Source organism: Phoenix dactylifera, unplaced genomic scaffold (genome assembly GCF_009389715.1).
Source record: "Phoenix dactylifera cultivar Barhee BC4 unplaced genomic scaffold, palm_55x_up_171113_PBpolish2nd_filt_p 000190F, whole genome shotgun sequence".
NCBI classification, from domain to species: domain Eukaryota; kingdom Viridiplantae; phylum Streptophyta; class Magnoliopsida; order Arecales; family Arecaceae; genus Phoenix; species Phoenix dactylifera.
Window position 1 is genome coordinate 74,530 of NW_024067717.1, and position 22,445 is coordinate 96,974.

The following is a 22,445-nucleotide window of genomic DNA, read 5'->3' on the forward strand; positions in this document are numbered from 1 at the left end:
TAATAAATAAACAGGTAGAAAGATAAATATATTGATATCCTCTTAAACCTTAGGATTATTCTAAAAATTTGAAGAACAAATTGGAAAACATAAAGAAAAAAATGATGATTCTTATACACATATTAACTACGGAGAGAAGTTCAGATGGGGATATGATTGCATAGTTGTTACATAATCAAGTCATGCCAAAATCATAACTTCAACATAATGTGTCCCTTGGGCACATATGAATTTGTCTACCGACTAATCCTAAGTGAGCTAACCGGCTTTGAAGTAGGTGTGCTTTATGTAATCTTGAAACCAAAATAATCGAAAAGTAGCTACAGTCAATCAACAATATTCAAGTCCACTTTCAAGGAGCACAGATTAATGAATACAAACCATCATTTGCACCCTGTATTTTGCTTCAATTAAGATTTTCTCATATTATCCACATCTTATTTGGTGTAATGCTTATTGGTTGCATTTTCTGTTTTACATTCTTAATTTGATCTTTAAGCTCGATCTCTTAAGAGACTATGACTGGTGCTCAAGAATCTATAAGAATTACTACATAAAATAAAGGAGATAAAGGATTTCATCTGAAAATTGAAAGGATAGAAAGGAACACACAGGAATACACTTGCAGAATAAAAGGTGGAGGTGCAGGTGTGGTTGAGGATGTTATTAGAACATTGCAATCATCAATATTTTCTTCTGAAGTTCCTGAGATCCATAACTCCCATAGACTCCAGTGTATGCTATTAATTATTACAGCTTAAATGCACATGATGAACCATGATATTTTGTGAATGAGTCCTAGCTACTACATGATCAATGGATAGACATATGAACTACCTTGTACTTAATGTTTATCTTAATTTCTCTTTAGGTACGTATCTACTAATATGATACAGAGCAGTTAGTGCCAAACAAATATATAACGCCAGATAATTGCCTGAAAACACAACCATCAATACTTTCTCCATTACATAAGTCACATCTATTGTTTGTTGTTGAGGATGGCAGTATTTCCTCTTAGAAACACTAAAAACACAAAACCAGACAAAACGAGAAGCAGCTCTCTTTTTTTTTTATTTTTTTCTTTTTTGTGGAATGATGAGAAGAGGTTATCACAATAGTAAAAACACTTTAAGTAAGGACATGAAATGACATGTTAAAGAGGACATAACCTAAAACCTATCCATGTCTAAAACCATTAAATTGAACTACCTAAAAGCTGGTGTTTCCCTTTTGTCCAAACCACCCTCCAACCCCACACCCGCCGGACACTGGGATATCAAGTTAGCATACAGAAAATAGAGTAGCGACAAATCCCATGCCTTCATGGTGGTGAGCAAATTATTGCATGTTTCTAAGCCTCCTATGGATACATATGATTGCTTCCCATTCTGGTGATTCAAGTCCAGGTTTCTATTCGAGCAGTTAATTAACACTTCAATTTTTTTCTTTCTTCTGGTGTAAAAAATTCCAATATTAAGTTACTTGGCATTTTAGTTTCTATTTTTTTCTTGGAAGAAACTCCGAAGTTCTTCTGGTTTTTGACTAGTCACTTAGTGATGAACCTTCATGCTGATAATTGGCAATGCCTATGACTACAGAATGACGCAGTTGCAGTAAATTGGAGAGTATTAGATCATACTAGGAAGAACTTTTTTTTTTTTTTTGATTGGGAACATGAGATCAAATTTGTAGTGATCTTTTTTTCTTTTTAAGAAAAATGTGATGATCATTGGATGTGATTTGAGGAATAGATGCTTATGAGATCAGAAGGCCTAATTAAGTACCATGATTGGGAAGTTAAAGTACACAAATAATAACTAACACTCAATTCATTATGTCTTTCATACCAAGTTGAAAGTGTGCTTATTTTCAGAACTAGGATATATTACAAACTAGATGTATTTTGATATTTAAAGATCCACACACTACGCTAACTCATGAGTGGTCAATGATGATACTACCAGGACATCACAACATTGACCTTGCCCCAAAAATCTAACCATTTATATGCTGGACACTAATCGTCCTAATATCACGCGTCTCCCATTTCTCATCCTTCTTAAGAATAAAAGCTACATCCGTCCCTTCTATGAAAGAAAGAGCACATAGTTTTTTTTTCTAATAAAGAAGAGAAGAGGAAGAAAGAGCACTCGAGTGGCGAAAGCTTTGTAAGATGGCTGCGATGGTCATGGAATCATCATCCTCAGTGAAACCTGACTCGAAATAGCAATCATCCCTCTCCTCAGGCAGAGGTGATGGAGGTGGGGGCGGCGGGGGAGGAGGAGGTGAGGGAGGAGCGAAGAAAGGATAGTAGAAGTTGGTACGAGCTCGAGCTAGCCCACTGAAGGCTATGGAGGAGAGGTCATAGGCGAGCGCAGCCTCTTCTGCAGTGTCGAATGTTCCGAGCCAGTGCCTCTCCTTGGTGTAAGGGTTCCGGATCTCAGCGGCGTAGCGCCCCCATGGCCTACGGCGGACCCCAAGGTACTCGGTGGATGCTCGAGAACGCCGTCTGCGGTTGCGGTGAAGGATCACTTGAGGGAGGTCTGCCATGTCCAGTGGCTGTGAAGGAACTTAAAGTTGATCACCAGGGAATTAGAGTTGAAGGATGGACTGGATGGTGGAAGGTAGGGTTTCTCTCTAACTAATATATATATATATGTAGGTGGAAGACTGGAAGAGGAATTGGTTGGTATTATAAAATCTGGCATTCGAGTACTTTAGAGTAAATTTCATCAGAAGAATGGGTATTTGTAACATTTCCAAAGGTTATAGGCTTTTCATGAAGTGTTAGATGTGGCTACTTTAGGTGGTTCGAGGTGTTTCTTAGTGAAAAATGTTGGAATGATGGTCTTGGCCCTTGGGTGGCACAGGTGGATAGTGATCTAGAAAGGTTGCAAGTTTTTTTTTTTTCCTTCTTCTTCCTTCTTTGAAAAAGGCTGAGTTGGGCAGGTGAGGGTATAGCCCACCATGGGATTAAGAAATGGTGGTGGTGTTCGAATTTGCTCCTCAAATGGTTGGTCATGGGTTATCTTTTTCCCTTGTTTTCCTCGACATGATTAGACTGTGATGGGCATTTTCCGCAAATCCCTGCTTACCATGAATCCATGACACCTTGGGACTTGCCACCCCATTCTCTCTCTCTCCCTCCCTTGAACACCAAATGATGACACACGTGTGCAGACTGATACGAATTAAGTGCACTTGAATACGCTCGGCATAATGTACATATAGAGTTCATGCATGTGTGCATGCATGCCCATGAATAAGTACACTTAATTATAACTAATTCCATATATCTCTTTTCCCAAAAAGATCATATATATATCGCATAATTGGCATGCATCTCTTGTTGAATAGGAGAGAATTTCAGGGAAACCAAGGCAGCATCATCAAATTACTTCCTTTGAGAGAATCCATGCGCATCGGTGACACATCTTGATTCCAGTTGACATACAAAGTAACAATTGTAGTTGGTTTATCCTTTGGGAAAGGGATCATATGCGCCCATTTTGATGTTTTTCCAGCATTAGTATATTAATTAATTGATATTTCTCTGCACATCAGATGTTCATTCGAAGTACGTACGTAAACATAATAATCTTGTATTTTTTTATTAACCATGTATCAAAATACTGTACAATCTTAGTTATCATCCATCAGGTACTCAAACATGCATCTCGTGTGTTAGATTCTTTTTCAGACAATGACCTCCTAATTATTATTCTCTAGTTAGAAAATGTTATGCGATAACGACGGCAGATGAGATAACACGCATAAAGAAAGAAAAAGTTGGGGGTATCATTTCTTTGAATGTTGTCATTAAGTTTCGAAAACATGGCATGGTCTTCGTGATTCTTAGTGATTCACACCCTGAATCACTCCCTGTATAAAATGATTTACTGTAACTATAGCTTGCTCTTTTTGTTATCTTAAAAACAATAATTGATCAAAGAAATCTGAACTGTTTCATATGACCTCCTTGAGACCTTGTTGCAAGACAGTACTTCAGACATATTGCAAGAGAACTCACAGAACAAAACTTTTCCTGGATTTGCTTATACTCAGCAGCAAGCTAGCGCTAATATTCTTCGATCATGCAGTGAACTATTGTGCTGCGCGCCCAACAGATATTGGTCGAGGGCAATTCCTCCACAGTAACAGTTAACAAGTTGAAGCTTTCCTCTCCATTGCAGGACATTCGTGCATGGAAGACAAGGGTGTCAGCCTTCAAGGCGACGAACATATGCTGTGAAGGAAATCAAGTTGCTGATTGGATGGCCATTTCATCATGAGAGCAGGCGATCCTATCCACCCTTTGCCCTAAGTTCTTCTAAATGCAGATGACGACTATGGAATCTATAGTTGTAATCCAGCTTTGCTCCGCTGATGTACCGAAGAAAATATTCCTTGATCCATGGCAGGTGGCACCCATACGAAATACACAAGTTAGTAGCTTTACTGTCCAAACCATATAGGGGACTTGAACTCTCTAGTGAGATTACATGCATGGGCCACCCAATGGTCCACTACATATGCTTCAAAGTTCCAAAAAAAAGAGAGAAGACATGCATCAACTCCCATGCGTTATAGTTAATGGAGCCTTTTTCTTAGTGAGAGCCCTAAGTCCAGCAAGTCCCATGTCCCTCCTGTTTGAAACCTACTGGCTGTCAGAGTATGGGGAAACTATCTGCCAGAGTGGTGATCCCAACGCTTGTTGTGTTGTTAGAGTTATAGGGGGCCACCAACAACCACTAGAATTTAGAACTCCTTTTGAGAAGTGGGGGGCACCCTTCCCTTTACCTGAGGAAGGATGTTGTGAAGCTGGCCAAAGAGGTTTATTTGCTGAGTTAAGCTCCGATAAGAGCGCATTACAAAGAAGACAACTCCAACGCATAAGTTGTACTGATAAATGCTTTCAGGATTAATATATAGTCACCTTTATAAGTCCATGGCAGCCCACTCTAATTGCATTTGGGAAAGGTATCACTCACTAGGTTTTGTCGACACCTTATCTTTTGTTCCTCTTGGGATTTTTCTAGCAAAACTGTCATTTTGTGCCGTCCGTTCCGACTTTGGGCAGTGGTTCTAGAGCCATCATTTTAAGAATATATCAAGAGATGCACACGTTCATCTCCATTTGGCCATCTGATTGTGGCTATGGAGAATTGCTACCGATAACTTTGATAGTGCAGTCGTGCCCGGGTATCATTAATTGGCTGGATCGATTAATATCGCCAAAGATTAAATCAAATAGAGGTCAATCCATAATGGGATATTAAGTTTTAGTGTAATTGTCTGACAAAAGCCACAGCATTATTATGACCGCTTTGTTCTTCTTATTAGATGATGATGATATCCGTTATGAAATCATGCATGAAGTGTGAATGATGATTTTTGTTATCTCGCATCAATTCTATAGCTGTCAAGGTTTCATATATCAGTAAAACACACGTCTAATAAAAACCTAGCTTATGCCTGAATAATCATTGTTCTACCTATCACAGCTATTTTAGATTGCATTTAGATTGGAAGAAGATGGTACAAAGAAACCAGGATGATTTTTTTCTTCATTTTTTTTGTTTTGATATGGTGCATTATGGGATAATAAACGCACTCTGATGTCTAGGAAAACCTTAGCTGAAATCAGATTGAAGCAGCATGAGCTTGGATATATGTGTCTTAGTTAGAATTCGAGGTTACTGAAAGTGCTTTTTTCAACCAAAAAAAAAAGTGATTCCAGTAACCATGAATTCTTACTAGAAGTGCTTTTCAATCCAAGTAAATCATGGAGAAGATGGTTATCGATATAATTCTACCAAATTATGTCAAAGAGCTGCAAGGGTTTATCATCAGAACAAAATTAATTTATTGTGAGGTTAGATCTCAGTGCAAGAAAAATAATTGGTGAGGATCAGGAGAGTCTCGCTCTCTTTAGCCTTTTCTCCTTCGTATATCTGCAACTCCCCTCTTTCTCCCTTCCTCAATAGCTTTCCCTCACCTCTCAGCAATGCTGCTCTCTCTTCGGCCTCTTCCTCTTCTCTCTATCCCATGCACAATCTCCTCCTCTCCACCCCCAGCCCCCTACAACAAGCTCTACCTTCCTTCGCATGAATCCACCATTGGATCATATACCATACGAATCTTAAAGTGCTCCAAACTCTAATGTTCTTCTGTCTGCACTAATCTCAAAGTGGCTGACGGATGTATCTTCATTTTACTTTTATTTATACTTTTATTGTTGGATCTTTATTTATTTTTATTTTCATTGTTTTTTGTTTTTCAACTCTAGGCTATTTTTTATAAATTTTATTTTAAGTTTTAATTTTATTTATTTATGTTTTTTTAATATTTGCTTGGTTCTTTTTTATATTATTTACTAATTGATCCATTTTTATTCTCTTGTCATGTATATTGATATTTCTTTCTTTTCTTATAAAATTTTATTCTAATTTATTTTGTCAATCATACTTCTATATTTTCTTTCGTATTTCCAAGTTATCATTTATCCTCTAAGTATATCAATTTTTCATTTTTTTGATTATTATATCAATTACTTGATATTTTTAGTTTACGTTATTGTATTTCTATTTAGCATGATTTTATGTTTTTGATTCATTTATGTTATTCTTAATTTTTGTTTTATATTCATTTTTTAGTTCCACATCTGATTCTATACTTTATTTTCTAGTATTTTGTTTAATTTATTTTTGTAATTTTTGAATTGTTTTATTTTTTACTTTTCCTATATAGGTTTGTATTCTTATAATTTTTATTTTAAGTTTCTTTTATATTACTATTTTCTTTTTTGTTCAACTCAATTTGTCATACTTATTTTGTTTACATTCTTTGGTATATTTTGCATGCGATCCATTTCTCCTCTTGTTTTATATTTTATTTTATTTATATTTTATATTTTATGTTATATATTTTATTTTTGTTCTAGTTTATTTTCTTTAACCTTGTATCCATATTTGATTTCATATTTCTATTATTTTTTTGTTATTCACACATTTATTTCAACTAAAAATGAACTATAATTTATATATTTTTAATTATCATATATTTTTATTGAAAGAACATTGCACACGTCTATTTGCTAGTTTGTCTGCAGCCTTTTAAAATCCATGCCTCATGCCTATGATAGAAAAGATTTATTTTTCACATTCTTGCATAAATCCATCAATTATATACTATCTCTCTTTCTCTTTCTTCCCACCCATATTTATGGATTGATCTAATGTTTTTTTCTTCATTCGACATCACATTCCTTTGAAACATCTGCTGCACATGTCAAATGCTAATTTAGCATAAATTTTAATATTAGATGCTAGCACAACATAGCTATTATTTAGTATGATTGCCTGTTAAAAGCTTGGCATTCTATTAACCTTAACAATTGATGCACTATCTATGGATTTTTATAAAAGATTAAATTAATCTCAGTAGCCTAAAGCATGGTACAATCTAAACTCAAAAAACAATGGATTCTTAATGCACCTAGAATCCCAAGATTCATAGGCTGGTTTAAATAAACAAAGACAATTGACCGTGATTCTAGCTATTTAAGGTTGAGTTCGTTAATCATTTTACGTATTGTTTTTTAACATCTATTCACATGCATACCTTCGACAAGAATATGTGCTTGTGAAAGTTGTTTTTTCATTTAGAATATTAGGTGGCATGTCATCAATTTGCACAAGAATAAAATTGCATATGCTTGTACCATATTTGCCATTCTCTAGTTTTTAGTTGTCATTTTTGCAACTTGTACATGTAATTTGTTGACTTAGTTAAAACATCTGTTTATAATTTACTAAATATCTATCTTAACATTGTCATCTTGTAGCACTTGTCTTATATGTATATTGATTCAAATTTCAAGAGTTGCTGTAATGACATCCATGCTCAATCTATGAACCCATCTATTGGACCTTATCATGTTTAGCCATGATCCATCCTCTCATAATGAGCAAGATATCCATAGAATATGGATATTTACCCCTATAAATTATCTATGCTAACCAAGTGTTCTCTATTGATCAACATGATTATCACTCAGGAAATTGAGTCGGTTCCATGACTTTCCTTAGATTTGTAGCATTCGAAAAAAACAAAATATTTGGCTCAATAAAGTTTAATTCTCAATACGCCATTGTAAAGTTCTTATAAAAAAATATGCTTATGAGATATTTTAGAAGGCACAAATATGAAACATCATTGATAAATGATAGCATAAAAAGTTCTTACCAACTATCTCATTAAAAAGTTTATAGCTTTGCATTTTTCATGTGACCCATACTTTGTTGCTAATTGTTAGCTCAATTGGTTGCACCTCTCAATTAAGAACTCGTCTCTCCAGGAGGTCAAGGTTCAAAACTATAGTATTATTCAAATATAGTCACACTACTTGTAAACATGATCTAGTTTTTAGATTTTTCTCTGAAAAATAGTAATTAAAAATTATCCCTGAATTATTATTTTCTTAGCAAAAGCAGAATTTATTGAAAATATGTTGTGTATTGCATTTTAAAAGGGGTATAAGTGAAATATTAGATTCAATACACATGATATATAAGGATTCTAAGTAAAGAGGCAATGTAGTTGACCATAACATTATAAAAGGGCACAAATTTAATAGTCAAGATTAGATAAGGTTATCACATCCGACATAATAGTGGCAATAAAATCTTCTTTTCACATGTTTGGCTACTGGCACCCCTGTTTCATCTGTTTCAACTTCCTCATCTAGATACCTAAATAATCTACAATTGTGCATTTATAACCGAGCTAAATGTATTTCTTTTAAAAAAACTGAGTTTAATGTACACAAGCATGTATTTAAGGCAACAGCCATCTATGCAACCAAGATTTGATTTATGCAGGATATCCATTATAATGGCCCTGCACCTTAGCTTATATTAGGACCATTTGCAAGAAAACCGGACCGGGTCGACCGGTCCATTCGGTTCAACTTGATCCCGGTCCGCAGAACCTTCAAGAGCTATTGAGGTTTCCCCACTTACATTTATCGGCGTGCCGACCCACAGCTTCAAATTTCCTAAAAGAGCCACGTGGCTGGTCGCAACGCGAAGCACCTTCCCACCCCCCAACAGATCAGACGACCAAAATCACATCATAAAATATCGGACGGCTGGGCTTTCAATCAATCCGATCCCTAAACCCTCCCTCACGCCCGTTTGACCTATCAATTGGACTATATAAATTGGCTCTCCATTCTCTCTCCTCTTCAAATTTGGATTGCGACCGCGTTCTCTCTACGCACAGATCTCTCTCTCTCTCTCTCTCTCTCTCTCTCTCTCTCTATATATATATATATATATATATCACTCTCTCTCTCGGTCTCTCGATCCTTCGCTTGCTTCTCTGCACCCCTAAACCCAATCCAAGTCCTGATTCTTTTGATCGGAGATGAGGAGGAAGAGGAAGGCGGCGGCGGCTAAGGCTGAGACGGCTGCGGTGGAGGCGAAGAGGGAAGAAGAGGGCGGCAGCAGCGGCGGCAGCAGCAAGTCGTCGAACGAGCTCCCCAAGGAGTCCAAGGCCTCCACCAGAGGGAAGCGGATCAAGGCCCCCAAGACGGAGCCCGAGTTCTTCCCCGAGAAGAGGAATCTGGTGAGGGTCCTTCTTGAGGCCTATTTTTTCTGTCGTCTGTTTCTTGTTTTCGTGCGACTTTGGGGAATTTGTTGGGTTCTTAAGGGGGCGATCATTGGAAATTTGTTGGATTTGGTGTTGATTGGCTCTGTGATTTGGATTATTTGGGATTCGTTCATGTGGATGCGGGCGTTATTCTGTTGGATTTTGTTCAAATTGCATTTCTATTGTGGGATGTATGTGTTGACAACTGCATCATTGCTGAGGTCACACACTTTATTTCAACATCTACTTCTCGGATTCTTCTACTTTGATGCTAAATTTCTTATGTTTGTCTTATGACCTAAATTTCTCTCTAGATGGTGTTATTTCATGTAATTTTCACAAATTGTTTCAGCATTTTATGCTTGCTTTTGTTGGGCTTTCTTGGGCTAAATAGTTGCTATTGTTGTGCAGGAGGATTTATGGCAAGCTGCCTTTCCTGTTGGAACCGAGGTCTGTTTCAAGATCAAACTTTTATTATATATCATAAGACAACTTATGGAAGCTGCTGTGTAAATAGGCGCCAAGTACCATGCTTGATAATATTTGTTCTCTTTTGTTATCCTGAGTTGTTGTGAACCTTGGTACGTTTGTTGATGACAGTGGGAAAACATGGACAAAATTCGCGAGATCAACTGGAATTTTTCAAATTTGGAGGTATGATTAAGGGATTTCCTTTTTTTTAGTTTTGATTTTTTTTTCTGTTCACTGTTCTTAATTCTATTTTGTGATGAACAGAAAGCTTTTGAGGAGGGAGGAGAACTTTGTGGAAAGAAGGTCTACCTGTTCGGATGCACTGAACGTAAGCTGTTTGTCTAACTTGTGTCCTGTACATTCACCTTATTCAACTTCATGCTTCTTAAAATTACTAGTGACTGGATGCTACATTGTTATCAATATGTAACCATAGCCTTTGAATTTATGTTAGTTGCATCATATAATCTTCAACCATGACTGTGTGTAAACTTACCCTCTTCATTTTTCATGTGGTCTTGGAACTGCTCTGCATTTAATTTGTGGTCTTGGAATCTGTGCTCTGCATTTAATTTGTGCTTATGAGCATGAAGATTTTGAGCTTGCATTTGTATGCAAAAACTCCTCTGTTGTGCTTCCTTCCCTTTTTTCATTTTTTTATTTTTTTAGAGTTTTCAGTATAGTGAATATTGTATTTAGCATATTTATGCTTAATTGCTTGTCAAGCTTATTCAAGATCACTGTCTATATTAATATAATTTATTTGACCCTTTTTCCTTCTTGCAGCTCAGCTGTTGGATGTAAAGAATGAACAGAAAATTGTACTTATCCCCATTGTGGTAGCTGTAAGTAATTCATATTCTATTTTCTCACACATGAACTTAATTTTTTGAACTTTCTTTTGGTTAGACTTTGGTGTATTCTGTTGCTAGTTGAAGCACATGGCCAAATATATGATCTGAATCATGATGATCCATCCATCTAACTAATATATAGGGAGGTGAGAGAGGTTACATGTGAAACATACATGTGTTCTTTGTGGGCCGTGCAGATTTTTTAATTTATAGTAAATACAGTTGTAAGTGATGTAAGTAATGCATGTTGCAATCATCAAGTGCTTTATCTTCATGTGGGACCACAACATATGCAAATTTAAAACATTGGTTGGCCTGATATCAAATGTGTCAGGCTGCGAATTCTATTCATTAGTATTTTCTCAGTCCAAGTTGTTTCAAAACATGCTTATCTGAAGATACTGAGTCTAGAGCCTGCTCTAAAGTAATGTAGTTATGGCATGGGTCTGCAAAACAACTGCATGCCACAGAGGGGCCTGGGAAGTGCTTGGCCTGGCAGTTGTCATGTCAAAGAAGAGATAAAGTAGGCTAGCTCGCATATGAGTTGATATGGTTTTCAAGGGATGGTTTTATCATGACATGAGGGAGAGTGAGAGAGCAGGGTTCGCAAGCAGCTGAAGATAACTGATGAGGATTTGTAAGACGGGTTTTGTTAAGGTGGCTTTGTAGAGACATTACCGTGCAGAAGAAGCCTCCCGCATTAGTATTATTTGAATAAGGATATTTATTTTTGGGACTAATATATTAAATTAGATGTGCATCCACAATAATTTCCTTTAAGTATTCTAATTATACGGTATTTGTATACATATGAATGAATGTATATGAGAATCATGGACTAGTACAATTTCAGTGTTGCCTAACTTATGGATTTTATCTCTATCCTTTCCGAACATCCAATATAGCATCATATGTGTTTCGAGATATTGTGGAACATGACATCTCTTGTTATTCTGTCTCTAATAAATAACATGTGATGCAATTTTTTACAGTGTGTGCTGGTACAGAGCTGCTATTTTATGTTTTAAACAAATTTCAGTTTATCACATCAAAACATTTTAAGGATTGTTTGTTCATATGAATGGTGCAGTTATGATTGTTGATTGGCTTGTTCATTCTTTCTCATTAAGGTAATCTTGAGCAGGTGATTTCTCCTATTCCACCATCAGATAAGATTGGTATAAAATCTGTTCAAAGGGAGACGGAAGAAATAATACCAATGAAGGCAATGAAAATGGCATGGGTTCCATACATTCCCCTAGAAGACCGGTACCTTCTGTTCATGCTTCATATTTACGATCTTGAAACTTCAAATAGGATTATACAGAATTCTCTATGGAAGATTGTGTTGCTTAATTTAGGTTTTCTCTTCTTTCACAGGCATAGTCAGGTTGATAGATTGAAGACTCAAATATTTACCTTGGCCTGCACCCAAAGAAGGTACAACTACATGTATTTTTAGGTTTTTATTTTTATATGGCTTTTGTTGCACAATATTTTCCTTTCATGGTATAATTAAATGAGATTATCCCATGTTTCTGTACCATGTAAATTATGTTTCTGTTTTTTATAATCATTTAATATTTATTTCTTCAAGTGATGAATGCCAAATAACAAAGCAGTAGTCTTTGGTGCTCTTGCTAACCTCCTTGGATCTAGGCATCTTGCTAACAAGGGTTCATGTCAGGAAATTAATATCCAACATATTGACAGTTTAAAGCGTTTAAAAGCTAACATCAACGTAGTTCTTGTAGTGGCCTATGGATAACTTTTTGTTAATATACATGCTTCATTTGTAGTGGCATATGGATTTATTGACATACAAGACCATACTACTACTTTTTTAGTACAAATGTGTTGCTATTGCTTCTTATTCTATGTCAAACAATTGCATGCATGCATTTAAATGCAATCACACCCTTGGACTTGATTTTGTACCTTGTTTGGTGATACATATACCAACAATAGTGGTTATTTCAGAATTATATAAGAGAATATTGCTCTTTTATGCTAACTGTATGATAAATTATAGATGTCAAAAGTTGTTACCTATCAACTTGAATCTTAACTTTTTACTTAAAAATATTTTGATCCAATTCAATTCAAGTTCTAAAAAAAATTGAAACTTCTATTTTGCTGCATTAGAAGTAAACTTGTGCATACAACTAAGAAATCTATAAGCATGCAGGGCTTATGTGACTTCTCTTATACATTTCTGCTGTTATTTTGATGGTGCTTTGCTGCAGTTCAGGTTGTCACTACATATTACTTGATGGTTCTAGATTTTGATTGATTGAATTCTTCCCCTATATAGTTTTCTCTTTCCTATTATGCATCAAACTGAAGTAGTTTATACTTTTAGTTGCACATGCATGATCAGTTTTTCTTGCCTTTTCTTTCATTCCCTTACATTCTTTGCCTGTCAGCTATTCCATTAAGATGTTACTTCCCCTGCATTTGTAGCTGTTTATCATAGATGTACTATTATTTATTACAAATACTTGCTTGTGTGATTCAGCTGTTGCATTGGACAACAATCCTCTTAAGTATGCCAGATCATGTGTTTTTATTTTCTTCCTTTGATATTGATGCCTTTATAATGGGATTCTGAAACCTTGTGTCCATTATCAGTCAGATGGAATTTAGTTACTTGTGGCTTATCAGTTAGGAGAGCTATTTAAAATGTTCATTTGAATATATGCGTTTCAGTTCTATGTATGCCTGATTGGATGTGGACATATTGAGTGCTTGTGTAGTTAAAAAGTTCTTTGATTTATTTTTTTCATATTGGTTATTTTCTTTTATGTCTTTGGAGTTGTAGCCTGCCTGCATTTTATTCAACATTTTTCTTCTGAGAGCTCAATGTATGTATGAATTATGAAATTATGGTTTGATTGGCATTAGAAATTTAGATCTTTGTGATTCTTGTTACAGCGGGACACTAAATATCTCATGTATCTCTGTTTGATATTTTTCCTTTTCTTTTTTGTTTTTTAATGTTATAATTTTGCTGGAGGAAACAAACTTTTTTTTTGGTCACTTCTCTACTGTAGATGTTTTGATCTTATAAAACGATATCACATCTTAAATTATGATTATATAAATTGGATATTCTCATGCAGATCTGCTTTAAAACATCTGAAAATCGAGCGCGTCAAACAATATGACTATTGCCTTCCTTGTGAGTTTTATTGACCTTTTATTTTTTTCCTATTTTGCGCAAAGAGTTGTTGCAGCCCATTTCAAATTTATACATTGATTAATTTATTTTGCAATAATTTTCTTTGCCCAACATCTTTTTTAGTAGATGTATGTGATATGTGATTGGAGCTTTTGTTCCCTGATTTTGAATGCAAGAAAGTTGTGTTGAATATAAAAGTATCCCCACAGTTTTTTTTTTTCATGGGTCTTGTTTCATCAAGATCAACCATAAATGAGTTTTCTGAAACCATTTCTCATAGTTATATATCTCACTGTCCAAAATATCTGTTTGTCTTTGAGGTGGAAATTTGCTGGTTGATGAAATGTCATGCAAGGATCGGACTGCTTTGAAGTTGATCATGAATTTATAACTTGTTGAAGCATGTAGGCTATGATTTCTTGCTCAATTATTCAATTTAAATTCTAATAGATGGTGGGAAATTAGATAAGCAGTATATTTGAAAGGAGAATTTACTAACTAATACTCTTTAAATATCTGAAAACAAACTTAAAAGTAAGGTCATGTTCAGGTAGCTGTAATTAAATATGATGCCTATTTTAAGTATCGCCTTTTTTTATGGAAAGGGTTTCCTATATACAACTTCAAGACCGTAGTATAACATTTTGAGAATTTAACGAAAATGGCCAATGCTAAATTGATTAAGAAAATTCATATGGCTACATGTATACTAGAATCATTGATGAAGTGTAGTGTTATTTAAGAATAATGGAAACATCTTAAGAAGATATCATTTCATTGGACTTTATACATGCCCAAGAGTTATATTTGCGCTTTTTGTTAAGTTGTTGAAAACTGAGCCAAGTGATTGAGATTTTTGTTTGTAGATTGTCTAATATTATTTCTAAACCTACATATATCATAATGTCATCTAAGGACATTGGTCAACGGCAAACAATTGAAGTTTGAGCCAATCCTTTGACTGGCTATGGTGGAACCTGTGATAACTTAAACCAAGGCTTCAAAAGCGACCTAGTGTTCTGTTAAAAAAATTCTGAATTGGGCATTTCAGTTAGGTATTCTTGGCCAGTCTTGTTTAAGGAAAACAACATATATGCACTAAGAATCTTCCTTTAAGAACTTCCAGGGCCATGAATGACTTCTTTGGAACAGAGCCAGGCAGAGGATACGGATAGGAGGGGAGTGAAATGGGGTAGAGGTTGGGGTAGGGATAGAGTGGGGTGAAACAGTATTAGCTAGGGGCTGGGTGTTAGGGGTAAAAGGTGAGGTAGGTAGACTGGTTAGACAGGCAAGGTTGGGAATGAGGTCAAGGAGAGAGGGCAAGTGGGTGAGAAGGATGGATCATGATGGAGGAACTTGGATGGAGGACCTAGGGTTAGTGCTGGTGAGTCTCTTGCTCTACGCATCTTACAATAAGCTGGTTTGATGGTCAACTCAGCATGACCATTTTTGAGTTGTCCAAACACAAAATAACAATTTGACATCTAGTTTAATTTTGATATCATTTGTGACAAGTTAAATAGGAGTCTGAAGAATTACATAATGACTGGAAGTCTACTTTCCTCTAGTGTCAAAATACTTTGTAAGAATCTTTGTCTAATGAAATGAAAAACCAAACTTTTTTCTTTTCTTATCTTGTGCTTTGTTATTGTAAAATCAAATGGTTTTCATACACAAACCTATATCACTATTATATATATATATATTTTGTATTCTAGATCCTGTATATTAATATCAACTTCATAGTCGCTATTATGCAATCTATACACACTCCCAAATTTCTACTAATTTGTAGTTATAGCCTAGATATCAATACCCAATTCTTAATCTTTTACCATTTCATATTAATCATCCTATCTGGTCATTATGTGTGATACTTAATATTCTATATTCTATTATTAGCTATATAAATAATGATACTTTATTCACACCTACGTATATCAAGATTTTGTCATGTTGAGTTTTGTTTGTTCTAGTAAATTCACTGTCATAGATATATGTGTTTCTTTGTCTCTCTACACTCTTTATAGGCCATTCAACTAGAGCTTGAATTGCCTTCATCATCTAGGTCTTTGGTAGTGAATTCTAGTTTTTTTTATTCCCGAACCAAAGTTATGACTATAGCGCTAACTTATGCTACTTGAAAACTCCAATTTGCTATTTTCGTTCTCCCAACTATCCATTCTATGCTATACTTCTGCAGCCACATCCTAAATTTTTCCTATACATGCGTGTATGCAATATTTATTTGTCAAAACATTATCCAGCTGTGCGACTTACGTTGCAATTGTATCTCCATAATGCTCAAAGTCATGTAACATTTCAATAGTGCATTTTAGTTCTGTCCATCCTACTCTGGTTGAAATAGTAAAAGTGTCTTTAATTTTCTTATCTTTTTCTTGTTAATTTAGCATTGTGATGAAATTAAGTGTTCTTAGCTTTCTATACTATCAATTTGAACTATAATGCTATCTTGTTGAATCTTTATACTGAGGTTTTCGTCTTGATATTGGTTTGTATCAATATAGGGCACCCATGAATATGATATATGTAAAAACTGAGCTCTTACTATGTTGGCTGATACAAAATAATATAATTCAAAATACCAGCCTATGCAATATCTTATATTGTCTGATATTTTCCTAACTTTTACTATCTTAGCTAAATAAATATCAGAATCAAAGCCCGGAAACAATTGTCAATCTTAATATTGTGATATTGGCCAATTAGCTTAGTTCCTATTATCAGTTAAGATTTCCAATACGTCTTTTGCACCCATAATCTCCCTGGCTTCCATCTCAGCATAGATAAACCAAGGTCTTGGCTCATCCTAGTATTGGTTACAAAGATGGCCTATAGCCGATGATTTGAAAGACCTTGCTTTCATCACCCTGCCATAAAAAGTTGCTTTCCACCAAATTTGCGTGCTGTATGTGAGTTGATTTTTCCATATGCTTATCCTGGACTGTCATTTCTCTTTAGCTCCTGTCCTGTCTTAGATTTACCGTGTCATGTTGGCCCAATGTGTCAATGGTTTATCATTACAATTTGTCTGGCTTGCTCCTAGTCTCATTTCATGTCCTAACAAGTAGGTCAGGATCGTTGGTTACTAGGTCCCAAACTTTTTATCTAGTTGGAGCAAGAAGCCATGGCCAAATTAAAAGCTATTTGACCTGCATTTGTAGGTTAGATAAGTTCAAATGTTTAGATTTGGTAGATAGTCATCATATAAAGAGGCTCATTGTATGAAATTAGTCCTAAACCAATCTAAATAAACCATATTGATAATTTTATGGAGCCATTGATGGGGTCATTAGGTTGTTTGCTGTGATAAATAGTAATTTGCTTTTGTTAACTACATTCTTTTGATTGCTTATGTTAACTACATTCTTTTGATTGCTTATGTTAATTTAGCTTATGTTGATTTAAAGCTTGTAAATTGCCACCTGGGTTGTCATGCATACTCACGGTGCTTGCCTTGTTTTCTGACAGCATTATCAGGTTTCATTGTCATTATTTATTCTACATCTGCATGCTACAGTGAACAAATATTCGGGTTGTTCATTAGTCCTAAACACATTTGAAGCCTTGAGTTGTGATGTTTCTCTTTCTTTAGTCCATGGTGTTGAATGGAAAAGAATCCTAAGATTTGTTTAGGGAATTACTTCAAGTGGAGAGCTTGTTGATCACTGCTTAGCGCTTACTCGTATTTAATCTATTTAAGAAGATTTTTTTTTTTTTTTTTTAACTGGTGGTTTCATTCTTGTTTGCTGATAATTTTTTTTTTGATACATTGCTGAATATTTGTTTTGAAAGATATTTTAAGCATCAACAGAAGATGAGCTTTATGATCTGTAATTTGTTTTCATTTACATAGCTGCTAATGTAAGTTCTCATGAACTCTGCATAATTTTCTGACAGATTTTCAACCTTTGAAAGCTGATGAAGATGAAGATGACACTGTTGTTAATATCATGTTTCCATTAGAACCACCGGTAAGCTAATTTTAACAGTAAATATGGTTATGATTGGCTGATGACTAGTTCTTCATTTGCATGATTGTGATCTAACTTTTTTCCCTTGCCATTAGTTTTCATCCCAATTTTTTTCCTTAGTGCAAATGAACTTAAATGTTTATAATATTTGAAATTAACCTCATTCAGCAAGAATTTTGTATCCTATTGGGATTGACAACCTAATTTGCAAACTCTTAACACTATATAACAGCGGAAATATTGCTCAACTTTGCAATTTACATAATACCCCTAGTTAGATTTCTTTATGCCCAACCTTGGCACACTCTTACTAATTGTAGGCCTGTTATTGTTAGGATTGACGGCTAATCTTCCTGCCCAGTTATCCTAATCTCTCTCTCTCTCTCTCTCTCTCTCTCTCTCTCTCTCTCTCGCTTTCTTGCTCGCCCCCCTCTTAAAAAAAAACCTTCAGTCCTAAAAAAACTCTTCAGCTTTATCATTTTGGCAGCACAGCCGTTTGCTGACAATAACCATTTTCCAAAAATTAACAGCAAATTATTTGTGAATCTTTTTAAAATTTAGAATTTAGTTAAATTGCCCTATATTTGGTAGCCAGGTGCAAGTGCGCTATAGTTAATAATCTTAAGTCTTAACTATGTTCCTCATATACAGTTATATGCACGTACTGGTATAGGAAGCAAAAGTGCTTCTCCAGCAAGATTCTTCTTATGCTCAAGAATCAGTTTATGTTCTACTAAAAGCATTGATTACTTAAATTTACTTTTGATGGTATCCTCATTGTTTTGATGCTTGACGATTTGCTTGTGTAGGTTGTCTGTGATTTTGACTGGGAATTGGATGATATTGAGGTATTTAGACATCAATTCTTGCCTGCTATTTTGATTCGCACCATCTTGTATTTTTATCCTTAACTACCATTGCAATTGACCCTTATTAATCTGAATAGCCCTAAAAAATGAAGACCCTATTTCCTTTTTGTTGCTAATTGAGTTGTCCTGTTCATCTGAATCAGTGCTTTTATGATATGATATCCAGGAATTCACTGATGAACTTGTCCAGGAGGAGGCATTACCAAATGATCAGAAAGATGCCTTCAAGGTATTTCGACAAACATAAACTCTCTCTCTCTCTCTCTCTCTAATGCATATTCATGTCTGCTTTATTTGATGTGCCACCTGGCGGCAGTCAAGGTATGTTGGATGATACCTGTAACCATGGTGGTCAGGATATGTTGGATGATACCTGTAACCCTTCATGCCACTTTCACAGAATTCTGTACTAAGTTAAAGGAGAGTTGACTGCTTTCTGATATCATTTACTTATGCAATCCGCTTTGTCAGGAATATGTAAAGGAGCAGGTTAGAGAACGAAAGAGAGCACAACGACAAGTAAGCGGATCAAAAGTGTTCATATTTCTTTATTGCATGGATTCTAGTCAGCCAGCATTTGACGATAATGTTCTTGGAGAGGGCATTAAAAGTTCAGTTCATGTATCTGCAGGCGAAGGAAGCAAGAAAAAAAGCCATTGAAGATATGGATCCTGAGACAAGAGCTGCATTCGAGAACATGCGATTTTATAAGTTTTACCCTGTACAAACACCAGAGACACCTGATATAAGCAAGGTGAAGGTATGTGCTGATTGTATTTGTGCTTGCACAGGCGTGTCATGTGCACTCAGTGGGGCCTGCAATTATTCTTATTCTGAGGACTCGTATATAGGTTTTTCCCCTGATAATTTTCATATCCTGGCCTACCTGATTATCTCTCTTATGACTTTGGGTTTGTCACTGGTGTTGTTATGCAGGTACCATACATAAATAGGTATTATGGAAAAGCTCACTTTGTGATGTAATGGGATCTCTCTTTTGCTGCTTTTCATCATATCTTGGAATCTCACTTTTGACCGGCCTGCTTGTGGCTTCTGCCCAGAAGAGATTGGAAGCATTTTTGATTTCTGAGGTGGGAAGAGTGTCCTTTTTACCTTCAATTATATCAAGAATCTGCAGCAATAGCTTTAGTTTATTTTTTCTTCTTCTGATAGTGCTAGTGGGCGAGATTAATCCCTGATCACCCTTCTATCTTGATAGTCATAAACATTTTTTTTTATTTCTTTTCTAGCCTAAGGTGGATCAGGTAAAGAAGTGGGAGGGAGGTGATGGTTTTAGATACATGCTGACAAAGAGCCTGTAATTTATTTAGAATTTCCTAAAGATGTTGCAAGGCATTTCCAAAGATTTTTGCAAAATTGTTTAAGCCAATAAATTTGGCAACGACTTTTTAATCCTTCTATCTGTTGGCAGCCTTTGGCTTAAGACAATTCTCTATCCGGTGCATCCTTTACTGCTGGTAGTTTTGTTGCATTTAGTCTGTGATAGATGTCTCAACCACTCTGATGGATGCCCCTATACCAAATAAATCTTATGCAATTGTACGAAAATCTGAATTTTCAACTCTCCTTGCGAGAAGCGAGCAAATGCTCGGTTTGAATCGATTTGTGAAGGAAAAAGAATTCATTTCCTGCATGAAGGTCAGCCAGAGGCGATGCTTCTCTTTTATTCTTGAGGCCAAGAGTTTTCTTTCTTGTGTTTGTGTGTGAGAGAGAGCCAAGAGGCAAGCTGAAGTAGGGGTGGGGCACCATGAGACCTTAGTGTGGCCCTTGCCACGTGGCAAGGTGTAGGTGTGGGTGAGGTTCGATATCGAAGTGCAATGGCCCTTCCATCAACACCTGTTTATGTAAATTCTCAGGTCTGCGAGAAGTGGCTTGGTGTGTCTGGAGGTCTGGGTTTAGATGCAGTTGGGGTTTGTATGCATTGTGAGTAGTCCCTCCCAGTCTCTTTTAAGACATGATGGTGTTTAATCCAGACTTACGATAATTTTATCTCTTCTAGTTTGCATGGTAGTTTATGACATTTTGTGGAGGCAGCATTTAGGGCATACTGTAAATATGAGTTTTTTTCTTCTTTTTTTTTTTGCACTAGTGGATAGAAAAAAAGGAAAATTATAGTTTGCCATCTCAACTTTTAGCCATTTGCACAGCTAGCCTCTCTTCTTTAAAAACTTTTAATTAGATCTCTCAATTTAATTTTTGTTGCAATTTAACCCTTCCATCCATATTTGTTTAATAGGTTTGCTTGTGACCATGTGAGTCCTAAACATTTTGAAAACTTCTAATATACCCTTATCGAACTCCTCGTATCTGGCTCGATCCGGATTCATGTGAATGGTTACATGAAGGAGTTAGTGTAGTTGGAGCTCTTAAGCTCTGGGCTGAGTTTTTTTTTTTTTTTGTGTGGCTAAAATGATGGCTTATACATTTCTAGTGTGAATATATTTAAAAAAGTCAAAAGATAACAAGTTTGAAAGTGCTTTAGGCAGCTCTTTCTCATCAACCCAAAGAGCTCTTCCAGAGTGGTCAGCCACATATGGCGCCACCCAATCCACAACTCCGTTGGCCTCTCTATAGACATGTTTGGCCTAGAAGGCAACATCTCCATCTACCGGAGCCCGAATATCTCGGAGCAATGGGTGACAACCACTTATGTTGCCAGTACAGCTCTAGATCTAGCCGACCACCGTAGTTGAGTCACCATCGAGCAGGACAGCGCTGGCCCGCAGAACATGCCGGACTTGACACAGATCAGCTCAAGCAGCCCTCAGCTTTGCCCTAGGAACATAGATGTCAAAAATCTAACACCCATCGGTAACAATTATCCCGGAGTCCAGACCTCTAATCACGAAACCTGCACCACCCCTCATGCCACCATCTAGCATGCATTCATCAAAGCTGACTTTAAGAAAACTTGGAGATGGGGGCTCTCAGGTGAAAAATACCGTCCATAGCGCTACAAGAGCAGATGTAGAGCTCTAAATATCCTAAGCTATCAAAGGCCTATCCCTACATGAGTGATCTCTGTTGCTTGTGCACGGGCCCGCTCTACGATGAATCTAAATGTAGAGTTACTCTCTCCAAAAGTCCAAGCATTCTTGGCCAGCCAAATATGTTAAGCAGTATAAGTCGCCCCAATGGCCACATACCGGGTCTAAAGGGCTGCAGCCCACCGTCGAGCGTCTGAGTGAAGGAGCTTGACTAGCACTAAGCATCCGACGAGATATCGATGAGCCTCTCTTTCACTCGCACTGAAATAGAGCGTGGTCCACGATCTCCTCCATTTGGCACTCAAGGCACTGCGGTTGGATGCCCAGTTTCCGCCCGCTGGGCACAGATCTCGTCGGCAACCGACTCCAAACCACCTTCTAGAGGAACATGGCAATCCTTGGGTGAAGAC

General features: G+C 36.2%; 2 protein-coding genes across 2 annotated transcripts; one reads left to right on the forward strand and one right to left on the reverse strand.

Annotated features, from left to right (window-relative positions):
• Positions 1-1,849: 1,849 nt before the first annotated feature.
• LOC103721201 (ethylene-responsive transcription factor LEP-like) lies at positions 1,850-2,600 on the reverse strand. Its single transcript, XM_008811306.4, has one exon. It carries the CDS (start codon positions 2,551-2,553, stop codon positions 2,122-2,124), a length of 432 nt encoding a protein of 143 aa, XP_008809528.2. The 5' UTR covers positions 2,554-2,600; the 3' UTR covers positions 1,850-2,121.
• A 6,682-nt stretch (positions 2,601-9,282) lies between these two features.
• LOC103721191 (protein HEAT INTOLERANT 4-like) lies at positions 9,283-20,448 on the forward strand. The gene is made up of 14 exons (XM_008811284.4): positions 9,283-9,633; positions 10,069-10,107; positions 10,258-10,311; positions 10,393-10,456; positions 10,915-10,973; positions 12,127-12,251; positions 12,363-12,422; positions 14,105-14,163; positions 18,085-18,158; positions 18,968-19,006; positions 19,194-19,256; positions 19,499-19,546; positions 19,659-19,787; positions 19,964-20,448. Exons 1-14 carry the CDS (start codon positions 9,433-9,435, stop codon positions 20,009-20,011), a joined length of 1,062 nt encoding a protein of 353 aa, XP_008809506.2. The 5' UTR covers positions 9,283-9,432; the 3' UTR covers positions 20,012-20,448.
• Positions 20,449-22,445: the final 1,997 nt, after the last annotated feature.